This window comes from Vulpes lagopus, chromosome 19, assembly GCF_018345385.1.
Source record: "Vulpes lagopus strain Blue_001 chromosome 19, ASM1834538v1, whole genome shotgun sequence".
Classification (NCBI taxonomy): domain Eukaryota; kingdom Metazoa; phylum Chordata; class Mammalia; order Carnivora; family Canidae; genus Vulpes; species Vulpes lagopus.
The window spans coordinates 29,405,049-29,418,199 of record NC_054842.1 but is presented as its reverse complement, the minus strand read 5'-3'; the positions used below and the strand labels follow the sequence as shown (position 1 = coordinate 29,418,199).

The following is a 13,151-nucleotide window of genomic DNA, read 5'->3' as shown; positions in this document are numbered from 1 at the left end:
CATATATTTATTCAATGATGGAATGAATCCTGGCTTCACTTTTATTATTAATAAAATAATAATATTCACTTTTAATTCACTTTTAATTCACTTTTAAATTCACTTTTAATATTGCACTTTTGTAGCTAAACACATAGTGCTAAACACTGACAGCATCAATAGCTGCTCTAACCGCTTCAGTGTTTACCTCTCAGTCCAGCATGCTGACTATAATCCTACGCTTTTAAAAGTTTTAATTATTTGACAGTTAAGGCATTAGAGAGAAAGGTTTAAGGCTCTATCTTAATATATACAAGCATTCACTTCAGTTAGTATATTGCTTTCTAGAATACACTGTTCAAATAGTCTCATTTTACGATATTAAAAACTATGGGATTTCTCTTATTAAAGTCCAAACCATCAGTAATGGGAAAAGTAATGGGCTTCAACTATTATGAGGTATGTGTATTTTAGCTTGTTAGAGCTGCCATAACAGAATACCACAGACTGGTGTCTTAAACAACAGACAATTATTTTACCATAATTCTGGAGACTGGCTTCCAAGATAAAGGTGACAGCAGGGTCGGTTTGTGGTGAGGCCTCTTTTGCTGACTTACAAGCAATTGTGCTCTATGGCCTCACATAGCCTTTCTCCTGTGTACATATGCAGAGAGAGAAAGTTCTCCAATATATCTTCCTCTTCTTATAAGGACACTAGTGCTATGGGATTAGGGGAGCTGCCCCTAAATGAGGGGGGGCTCCACCCTCATTTAACCTTAATTATCTCCTTAAAGTCCCTACCTCCAAATACAAGCACTTTGTGGTTTAGGACTTGAACATATGAATTTTGAGAGGACACAATTTAGCCCATAACATTATGTGACCTTAGATAAAACTCCTTATTTTCTCCAAGGCTTGCCTCTGTCATTCCAATTGCTTGGGGGAAGAAAGAGGGTTGATCATTAAATAACAGCAAAGAGATAACATGTGTGAAGCACTCAACATGTTATCTAGCACAGAGGAAAAGTTTGGGTTGTCTTTCCCAGAAGCAGACAAAGACTTGAGAGCAGGTAGATTATTTGGGAGGTGAAGGAAAAATCAAAAGGGGAGTGGAGAAGTGACACAGGAAAGGGGAAGTAGCCAAAAGTAAAGGGTGCATTGTCTAACAAATCACCACTGGAACAACTAGAGCTTCATCCCAGGGGGGAAACACAGTACCTATGTAGAACAGATACCACAGAGTCACCCCCACCTCCCTGGGGCAAAAGAACTGGAGGATTTCTGTACCAAAGTCCATCAGTCATTGGTTGATGTTCACTGCCAAGGGTATTAATCCTCCTCACTTTCAGCCTGCCGCACCTGTAGACAACAGGCAAGGATACCAAAAAAAATCTTTAGGCAAGGAGATGCCAATGCCAGCTGTGGGAAGCGCTGCCAGCTTTGCAGTAGTAAAGCCTGAGAGGATCTGGGCATGTCTTCTCTCTCTGCTAGTGAGCCATCAGGAAACTTTGAGTGTTTTCTGTAGTGGTGGTCATAGTAATTGCTAGTTTGCAAAACTAGAGATGCTCCTTGACTAAAGGTTGTGGTATTAGGCAAGTGTAAGAAATATTTCTTACCTGGATGTACTCAGGGGCATTTGGAAATAAAGCTTTGTTGATGTCCTGCAGTTGAGCTATCAAACTTTTTCTGATCCTGTGATTTCCAGACTTACTTCCACAGAGTTTTTTCTTGTTGTATGTACTTTCCTTTTAAGAAATAAAAGTTCTCTGATACATGCTTTGGAGGTAATCAATTCTGATTCAGACCGGAGATGTGACTGTCAATACTGTAAGGAGGTTTCTCATCTGTTCACCACTATAGCCTCAGAACAGTGCCTGGCACAGAGAAGTTGTTCAGTAAATGTTTTTTGTTACAACAAAGTCTTAAAGAAATTTCAAAAGAGAATCTGAAGACATTTTCAGTAAAAGCAGTCTCACAAAAAATGACTATCTAGTCCCCAGAATTACTGTTTTATTTTTTTAAGACTATTTAGTCATGAGAGACAGAAAGAGACAGAGGCAAAGGGAGAAGCAGGCTCCATACAGGGAGCCCGATGTGGGACTCAATCCCACGACTCCAGGATCACACCCTGAGCCAAAGGGAGGTTTAACCACTAAGCCACCCAGGCATCCCAGAATGACTGTTTTAAAAGACTTTGAAAGAAAGTTCAGTTGAATGTACACTTGTTGAAATATTGGCCAAAGTACTTTTTATTCTCCTGGCTTTGTTACTGTTCACCCAAATGAAACAGTGGACTTTCCTGAAAAATGAGGACCCATGCTGTTAGAATATTTTCCACTTCACAAGGAAAGAAGCACTTCCTCCCCTGATCCATCTGTAAATGCAGAGCACACATGGCACTGATGTCCTTCTGGTCCAACTTTGCTAAAAAGAATGTTTCAACTTCTATTTCCTCCCCCTATACTTCACCTTTTTGTTGAATGGTAAGGTTTGCAATTATGACCCCACTGTAGGGTGGAAAAGAATCAAATTAGAGAGCTTCTATCTTTAGTCTAAAATGAGTTCCAGTAGGCAGCATATAGAGGATTCTTGGTTTTTTATCCATTCTGTCATCCTCTGTCTTTTGATTGGAGTACTTAGTACACTTATATTCCAAGTAATTGATGAGAGAGATGTACTTATTGCCACTTTATTACTTGTTTTGTAGTTGTTTCTGAAGATTTACTGATTCTTTCTTGTCTTTCTCTCTTCCATGTTTTGCTGCTTTAATGATATACTTGGATTTCTTTCTCTTTATTCTTTGCATATTTATTATGGTTTTTATTGTTTATTTATGGTTTTATTGTATTGTTTATATATTGTTACCATTATGTTTGTATATAACTTCTTCTGCATATAGCAGTCTATATTAGGTTAATGGTCATTAAAGTTTGATCCCATTCTTTCTCTGCTCCTCTTCATATTTTAGATATGATTTATTATATTTTATATCCTTTTGGTGAGTTCCTTAACTGATTTATTTTACAGAAGTATTCATTTTTACTGCTTTTGTGTTTCTTTCCTTGATACTGTATCTTTTTTCTCTTCTTTCCACTCTTTAATATTTCTTGTAGGGCTGGGTTAATGGTCATAAGCTCCTTTAGTTTTTGTTTTTCTGGGAAACTCTTTATTTCTCCTTCTATACTAGATAGCCTTAATTGGATAGAATATTCTTGGCTGCAGCTTTTTCCCATTCATCATTTTGAATATATCATGTCACTCTCTTCTAGCTTGCAAAGTTTCTGTTGAAAAATATTCCACTAGCCTTATGGATTTTTCCCTTGTAAGTTACTGACTTCTTTGGTCTTGCTGCCTCTATATTTTTTCTTTATCACTATATTTTGCAAATTTAATTTCAACATGTCTTCGTGTGGGTCTGCTTTTGTTGATTTTTGTGGGAGTTGTCTATGCCTCTTGGATCTGGATAGCTGTTTCCTTCTCCAGATTAGGAAAGTTTTCAGCTATTGTTTCTTCAAATATATTTTCTGCCTCCTTTTCTCTCTCTTCTTCTTTTGGGAGTCCTATAATATGAATGTTATTACCTTTGCTGGAATCACTGAATTCTCTCTAAGCCTGTTCTCATTTTGTATAATTCTTTTCTCTCTCTTGTTCAACCTGATTATTTCCATTACTCTCTCTTCTAGGTCATTAATTCATCCCTCTGCTTCTTCCATCCTGCTGTTCCTTCCATCAAGCATGTTTTCAATTCATTCAGTGAGCCCTTTATCTCTGTTATGTATTTCTTATCACTGTAGTAAGGGCCTCCCTCAGGTCTTCCACTCTTTTCTCAAGTCCAGTGAGTAATCCTTATGATCTTCAGATTTAAATCCTCTGTCAGGCATATTACTTAAATTAGAGGACTTCTAACAAGTGTATCCTCTTGCCAGGCAGAGCTGGCTGTTTTTTGGCCTCAAATGTCCTCTGACCAGATCTAAGGCCTTTCTAAGCCTTAGGCTAAGTAAATATTTTGGGAATATGTACTCCTTAAATGAGAGTTCCCATTGCATCATTACCATCATCATCATCATCACTTCAGCTGCAAGAGAGCCTACATGAGAAGTGAGATTTGCAACAAATAGCCTTTTCTCTATAAATCACTGACACAGCTGGCAATCCCCACCACTTTTGCCCAACAGTCCTAAGAATGGCAAGATCATTGTTTGTTGATCTTTATTACAGTGAAAGCCTTGACACCCTAATTATTACTCATTCTTTGGAGATGAGGGGCTGGGGGCTATAAAATAAGTTTGTTTGATTGCCTCCTTGATTAGCCATTTTATACCCAAATGCATGAAGGAATATTTCTGGGGAGATTGATTATCTTCTTAGCATGAGCAAAAGTCAGGAGCTGGAACACAATAGCATTCTCTTCACACACAACAAATGGGAATGTTGGCATTTCTAGATAAGGGTGAGGAAAGAGAATGTGACTATTCGAGTGCTTGTAAGTTAAGTCTCCCTTGGTCTTGCTTGAAGAATGAAAATGTGGATCTTGGAAGACACAGTCTGTAAAGACAGTATACCCATACCCACACCTAGTAATCCAATGAGTGGGTTTTTACAATACTGAGAGCATTGTTGGGGTCACTTGGAGTCATAAGGGTAGGATACCAAAATAAATGAAATAGTGACTATGGACAGAAGTATTTTGGAGGCCAAATTTACTTGGGAAATAGAGTATTTGCCTTTCTTTACTTTAACTAGATCTTGGCCTGGTTGCTACTTACCAGTGACCCTTGTTTTGTCATTTATTCATGTGTTTATCCTATTCCTCCTTGCTGAAAACCCCCTGGAGAGAAACTGTAAAGTCTTCCTAATGTCCCTTTGCTCCTTGTTTCCTGTGTTTCTTCTGGGTTTTGGTTCATCTCAAGTTCAAAAATGATGTCTACATTTTTCTAAGAAATGGTAGCCTTTCTAAAACCAGTGATAATCTGTGAATGGGGAGGGAGTGGGGATAATGATTCTGACTACAGAAGAACTACTGGAACTTTCTTAATGAGTAGGGTGGGAAAATAGGGTGGGAAAATATGAGGAATTTAGATTCAGAAGTAATTATAAGAAGGAATGTCAATTCCTTTATCATCTGAAATGTTTTCATGTAATTTTATTGATAGCCGGCTGTGAATTTTAAAAAGCCAACAACTATGTTCTTAATCATTATGCTATACTGCCCTTAACCAAAGCCAGTGTCTTCAGATTTCTCCATTCTTGAGGTTTAACTTAATCATTTCTTTTAAAAATTGTTTTATTTTTAATTTTTTTGTTGTTTTTTAAACTTAATCATTTCTTTACAGTCTTCTTCATGTTTACATATTGAGGGTTAAGCACACAAACATGAGATCCACGGCTTAAAAGCAAACACAGAATGCAAATCCAGCAGTGAAAATTTTCTGAATCTGTTTCATGAGAGCCAGTCAAATGAAGCTAGAGATCAATTTATGGAGTCTGACCCTTGTTCAAATCTCTGCCACACTATCTTTTAGCCCTGTGGCTTTGGAAAAGTTACTTAAACTCTGTGTCCTATTTTTGTCACCTATAAAAGGAAATTAAAAATACCAAATTTGGGGGGAAATAAAATTAACATTAAAGTGACCACTAAAATAACAACGTTACTCAATTTCTCATTTCTTTCAGATTCTGTTCTCTCTACCTTACTTTATAGCTAGACTTAGTGAAAGAATCGTCTTCATGTGTTTGCTCCATTTCCTTCCCTCTTTCTCTCCTCTTCAGCCTACTCCAGTCTGTTTTCTGCCCAAACCTGAATACATATTCTTTGCTCCCCAAATTTAATGTCTTCGTCTAGTGTCCCTTATTTCAATGAATGGCACAACCACTTAATCCAATGATGCATTTATCATTTTTCATACCTCCCTCTCTCTTCATATTCAGTCCATTTCCAAATTCCTCCCTCTTCTCTCCATTTCCATGACCACCACCATCTCTTGCCTGGAATACTGCAAAAGATTCTGAAATGGTCTACTCATCCATCCCACCATCTATCCATTTATTGTTCTCATCACAGCTAATGCATTTCTCTTTTGTGATGAGTTATATTTGCTTATTTGTCTTATCTCTCTGCCACTAGAATGTAAGTTCCATGAGGTCAAATATTGCATCTGGCTTTTCTTACTGCTATTCTTAGTGCCTAGCACCAAGGCTGGCATATAGTGAAGGCTAAGTAAATATTTTGGGAATATGTACTCCTTAAATGAGAGTTCCCATTGCATCATTACCATCATCATCATCATCATCATCATCATCAGTAACCAGGTGATTTCTTACAGAAATAACTCTTTTCTCTTCTCTTCATATTGCCAATTGAGAATCAGGATCTTTAAATCTGCTTGGCCTAGGAAAGTTCTGTGAACTTTTTGCATTCGACACTAGTACACTCAGTATTTTCATTGCTCTGACACAGACACAAAAAGATATAAGGATATCGGAGAATGGATTTGTCTCCCTACTTTTTACAGTGATTTCTTTTCCTATTCTGTAAGTAATATGTATATTTTTACCTATTGCTACATAAAAAATTATTCTTAAACTTGACAGCTTTAAAAAATCCAGCATTTATGATCTCACAGAACCAGAAGATAGGGTGGCTCTGTCCTTTGGATCAGGGTCTCTCACAAGGCTCCTGTCAAGGTGAAGTTATCTAAGAGCTCAACTTGGGAGAAGACCAGTTTCCAAACTCATCATGGGCCTGTTGACAGTCCTCTGGTTCTCACTGGCTGTTGGCTGGAGACATCAATTCCTTGTCATCTGAGCCACTCTATAGGGCTACTTACAACATTGCAACTTGTTTCCCTCAGTGCAAGGGCTCTGAGAGAGAAGAATAAGAAATGATGATAAGAAAAAGCAAAGCAAAGCAAAGAAAAGAAAGAAAGAAAGAAGAGAAAAGAAAAGAAAAGATCAAGAAGGAAGTCAGATTCATTTTGTAACCTAATCTCAAAAAGGATACCCCATCACTTTTCTAGTATTCTATTCATTAGAGGCAAGTTATTAGATCCATCCCACACTCAAGGAGAAAGAATTGCACAATGGCATGAATAGGACCATTGAGAGCCATCTTAGATAGAAGCTGTCTATTGCAAGGTGTGACTTTGTTCTCCCTCAGCAAGAGCACAGCTGTCATTTGATTCTTTTAAGCCTTTTCTCCTTTGAGAATTATGGGCTGCAACACCATCAGGACCTCAATGCCTTGCCATACATTTCCTTCAAAAAGAAGAAAGAGGGTGTGGGCCAAGTTCTGTTTAGAATAGCTCCCAATATAATAGCAACTTTAGTTGTCATTGCATGTTGTGCATTGACACTGAATCATGTAAAGGACCTCAATTACTCCTTTTGGCTTGTCTGGGCATCAGTTTCTTAATGATTGACTTTAAAGCTTCATAATGAATATATTAAAAATAGAACCCTAGAGATTATAGATATAGAAGTGTATATTTAGACCTTGGGTTTCTTTTCTTCCCTGTAGCCTATCCCCCACATTGCACAGAGGTTTTAGTGCCTTTTGGGATCATTTTGAAATTTTATCTGTTTTATTATAATATACCTGTTCAACATTTCCCATCTAACTTTATTGTAATACTTCAGATTAAGCCACCTGCTAATTGACTGAGTCATCTGTAATTTCTCATGCCTTCACTCTTTTATATCACATGCTGTAAGAAAAAAGAAGGTAATAACTTGTATTTAGGAAAGGTTCATGGAGAAACTCTAGAAAATAAGTAGACATAGTTTTACAATTTCAAGTAGAGTTGTGAATGTAGAAGTTTATAAAGGAAAAATTAAAAAGTAGACCTACAATCATATAACTAATATCTCCATCTTTTGTTTCCTTTTATGTAGATCGTTTCCCAGAGAAAACTGTCTAAATCCTTGTTGAAGCATGGGAACACAGCAGGGAAGTCCTCCATCACGGTAAGTCCTCCATTAGAAGCCCTCTGTCCAGGTGCCCAGATGGAGTGGTTGGACTGAACTTGCTAATGGGAAGCAGACCCTCTGACTATTGGGAGTTGATACCACAACTGCTCAGCTTTCCAAAGTACTTCTCTCCTTCTTGTTTCTTTTTCCTTCTTATCTATTTTTCTTTCTTTTTCCTTTTTGCCAATATAATTTTGATCCTTCTACCCCTAGGAAAAAGGGATAGAAAAAGGATTTGAAAGTGAGGCCATTCACTTCTACTAAGCATGTCTGCAATTAATAAATGTTTTAGTCGGGGACAAAGATGGAGTTGTTGAGAACAAAAAGAATATGGAATTGTCTGTGGTTCTCAAATCATCAAACTACCTATCCTTGCCTTTCTTTTTTTTTTTTTTGAGAATTAAAAATATGCACTAAAAGCAATTAGTTCAAGGTTAGGTTTGTTTTCTAAGGACCAGAAAGCTCACCATTTAGCTCTCCTCTTTATGTTATTGTATTTGGTAGCCAGTAGCCACATGTGATTATTTCAATTTAAATAAAATTATTCAAAGTTAAATAAAAGAAAATATTCATACCTTACACTAACCATATATCACATGTTCAGTAGTTACATGTGGCTGTGAATATGGGGAGGGAAACAGAAATCCAGATTCAATTGGCACAGAGATCCCCCAACAAACTCAACCCAAGGAGGTCCACACCAAGGCATAGTAATTAAAATGGCAAAAACATAGTGATAAAGAAAGAATTTTAAAGGTTGCAAGAGAAAAGAAGGCAGTTACATACAATGGAAACTCCATAACGCCATCAGCTTTGATAGCTGATTTTTCAGCAGAAACTTTGGCAGGCTAGTAGAAAGTGGCACAGTATATTCAAAGTTTTTAAAGGGAAAAATTTGCAGCCAAGAATATCCAACAAGGCTATCATTCAGAATAGGAGAAATAAAGAATTTCCCAGACAAACAAAAATTAATTGAATTCATGACCACAAAACCAGCCTTACAAGAAATATTAAGAGAGACTCTGTGAGTAGAAAACAAAAACTACAAGTAAGAGTAAGAAAAACAGGAAGCACAAAAGCAAAAAAAAAAAAAAAAAACTAAGTATATCTGTAAATATTGGTCAAGAGAAGCACAAAATAAAAGGATGTAAAATAATGATGCCAAATATCTGATATGTGAATGGGAGAGGAGGAAAGAATGAGTTCAAAATTAAGCTGATATATTTAACATCAGCTAAATATAGGCTGTTATATATAAGCTAAATGGTGACCACAAATCAAAAAACAGTAATTGATATGCAAAAGAAAAAGAATAAATAATCCAAGTACTTTACTAAAGAAATCCAACTAATCATGAGAGGAAAAAAAAAAAAAACAAGAGAAGAAAAGCACAAGGAGTGATTACAATAGCAACCATAAAACAAGTAACAAAATGGCAATAAATATACACAGATCAATAATTACTTTGAATGTAAATAGAGTAAATGCTCCAATCAAAATACATAGGGTGATGAAGTAGATTTTTTTTAAAAAAGATTTATCTATATGCTGCCTGTAAGAGACTTATTTCAGATCTAAAGACACACACAGACTTAAAGTGAAGGGCTGGAGAAACATTTATCATCCAAATGGAAGTAAAATGAAAGCTAAAGTAGCAATACTTATGTCAGACAAAGCAAACATTAGAACAAAGACTATATATAAAAAAAGAACGAAGACTATAACTAAGGACAGAGAAGGATACATTATCATCATAAACAGTACAATCTAAAAGGAAGATACAAAAATTGTAAATATTTATGCACCCAACATGGGATCACCCAAATACAAGCAGTTAATAACAAACATAAAGGAACTAATCAATAGTAATACAATAGAAGTAGGGGACTTTAACATCCTACTTACATCAATGGATAGATAATCCAAGCAGAACATCAACAAGGAAACAGTGGCTTTGAATGACACACCAGACCAGATGGATCTAACACACATATTCAGGACATTCCATCCTAAAACAGTAGAATGCACATTCTTTTCAGGTGCACATGAAATGTGCTCCAAAATAGGTAACATATTAGGCCACAAAACAAGTGTCAACAAATTCAAAAAGACTGACATCAGGTCATGCATCTTTTCTGAAACTAGAAGTCAACCACAAGAAGAAACATAGAAAGCACACAAATACACAGAGGTTTAATAACATGCTACTAAACAATGAATGAGTAAACCAAGAAACCAAAGAGAAAATCAGAAAATACATGTAGATAAATGAAAATGAAAATATAATGGTCCAAAATATTTGGGATACAGCAAAGGCTGTTCTTAAAGGGAAGTTTATAGCAATACAGGCCCACGTCAAGAAGCAAGAAAAGTCCCAAATAAACAACCTAACCTTATATCTAAAGGAACTAGAAAAAGTATAATGAACAAAACCCAAAACCAGCAGAAGGAAGGAAATAATAAAGATTAGAGCAGAAATAAACAAGATAGAAACAACAACAACAAAAAAAATAGAACAGGTCAATGAAACCAGGAGCTGGTTCTTTGAAAAGATCAATAAAATTGATAAACCTCTAGCCAGACTTTAGACTTACCAATAAAATTGATTAAACTTTAGCCAGACCCCCCCAAAAAAGGATTCAAATAAAATTAGAAAGGAGAGAAATAACAACTGACACCACAGAAATACAAAAAATTATAACAGAATATTATGAAAAATTCTATGCTAGCAAACTGGACAGCCTAGAAAAAATGAATACATTTCTAGAGACATATAGCCTTCCCAAATTGAATCAGGAAGAAATAGAAAATTTAAACAGACCAATTACCAGCAATGAAATTGAATCAGTAATGAAAAAACTCCCAGTAAACAAAAGTCCAGGGCCCGATGACTTTACAGGTGAATTCCACAAAACATTTAAAGAAGAGTTAATACCTATTCTTCTCAAAATATTCCACAAAATAGAAGAGGAAGGAAAATTCCCTAAGTCGTTCTATGAAGCCATTATTCTATTGATACCAAAATCAGATAAAGTCATTACAAAAAAAGAGAACTACAGGTCAGTATCTCTGATGAACATAGGTGCCAAAAATCCTCAACAAAATACTAGTAAGCAGAATCCAACAATACATTTAAAAAATCATTCCCCATAATCAGATGAGATTTACTACTGAGATGCAAGTGTGGTTCAATATTTGCAAATCAATGGGATACATCACATCAATAAAAGAAGGGATAAAAATCATATGATCATATTACTAGATGCATAAAAAGCATTTATAAAATATAACATCCATTCCTGATAAAATCTCTCAAAAATTAGGATTAGAGGAAACATACTTCAGCATAATATACAAAAAAACCCCACAGCTAATGAATGTTATACTCAGTGGTGAAAACTTGAGAGCATTTTCTCTAAGATCAGGAACAAGATAGGATGTCCACTCTCACCACTATTGTTTGATATAATACTGTACTTCCTGGCCACATCAGTTAGACAAGAGGAATGAATAAAAGGCATCCAAATTTGTAAGGAAGATGTAAAACTTTCCCTATTTGCAGATGATGTGATACTATATAAAGAAAACCCTAAAAACTCTATCAAAGAACTACTAGAACTGATGAATGAATTTAGTAAAGTTGCAGGATATAAAATCAATATACAGAAATCCATGAGCCTACTGGTAATGAAGCAACAGAAAGGGAAATTAAAAAAGCAATCTCATTTACTATTGAACCAAAGATAACACACCTAAGAATAAACTTAACCAATGTAGTGAAAGACCTATACTCTGAAAATCATGAAAGATATTGAAGATAACACAAGCAAGTGGAAAGATACTCCATGCTCATGGGTTAGAAGAACAAATATTGTTAAAATGTCCATATTACCCAAAGCAATCATGCACATTCAGTGCAAGCCTTATCAAAATACCAGCAACATTTTTCACAGAACTACAATAGACAATCCTAAAATTTGTATGGAACTAAAGAAGACCCCACATAGCCAAAACAATCTCAAAAAAGAGAAACAAAGCTGGAGGTATCACAATTCCAGATTTTAATTTATACTACAAAGTTGTAGTAATCAAAACAGTATTGTACTTACACAAAAATAGGCACATAGATCAATGGAATAGAATAGAAAGCCTAGAAATAAACTCACATTTATATGGTCAATTCATCTTTGACAAAGGTAGAAGGAATATGAAATGGGAAAAAGATAGCCTCTTCAACAAATGGTGTTGGGAAAACTGGATGGCTGAATGCAAAAGAATGAAACTGGACCACTGGCTTACACCATACAGAAAGAAAAGCTCAAAATGGATTAAGGGCCTAAATGTGAGACCTCAAACTAAAAATCCTAGAAGAAAGCATAGGCAGTAATTTCTCTGACATTGGATATAGCAACTGTTTTCTAAGTATGTCTCCTGAGGCAAGGGAAGCAAAAGCAAAAATAAACTTTTAGGACTTTCTCAAAATAAAAAGTTTCTGCACAGCAAAGGAAATGATCAACAAAACCAAAAAACAACCTACTGAATGGGAGAAGATATTTGCGATGACATTTCTGATAAAGGATTGGTATCCAAAATACATAAAGAACTTCTACAATTTAACACCACAGAAACAAATAATCCAATTAAAAATGGGCAGAAGACATAGGAGACATTTCTCCAAAGACAATATACAGAAGGCCAACAGACACATGAAAAGATACTCCATGTCACTCATCATCAGGGAAATGCAAGTCAAAACTACAATGATATATGATCTTACATGTGTAAGACTGGCGAAAATAAAAAACACATGAAAGAAGTGTTGGTGAGGATGTGGAGAAAAAGGAACCTTCATGCACTGTTGGTGGGAATGCAAACTGTCTTTGGTTGAGAGTTGCCCTTGGAGGGAAGTGAGGAGGTATTTATTGCCTGGTATTTCCTGTCCTGCAATAAGACAGGTTCCATGGGCAGAGGGACACTTGACACAAAAAATCTAATCAGCAAGTGGTTGGAAGTGCAGCTACTGTGGAAAACAGGATGGAGGTTCCTCAAAAAATTAGAGATATTTATCCAAAGAATACAAAAATACTAATTTGAAGGGTTACATGCACCCCTGTGTTTATTGCAGCATTATTTGCTGGAAGCAGCCTAGGTGTCCATGGATAAATGAATGAAGAGGTGATATGTATATATGCATGGAATGTTATTCA

General features: G+C 35.8%; 1 protein-coding gene across 5 annotated transcripts in view; it reads left to right on the top strand.

The window, feature by feature from the left end:
* Window positions 1-13,151, top strand: part of CPNE4 (copine 4) — a 493,898-nt gene that overhangs the window by 357,348 nt on the left and 123,399 nt on the right. For all 5 annotated transcript variants that reach the window (XM_041733665.1, XM_041733664.1, XM_041733667.1 and 2 more), the window contains one exon: window positions 7,870-7,941. In XM_041733665.1, the coding sequence (XP_041589599.1) occupies window positions 7,870-7,941 (72 nt within the window). The remainder of the gene's footprint in view (window positions 1-7,869; window positions 7,942-13,151) is intronic.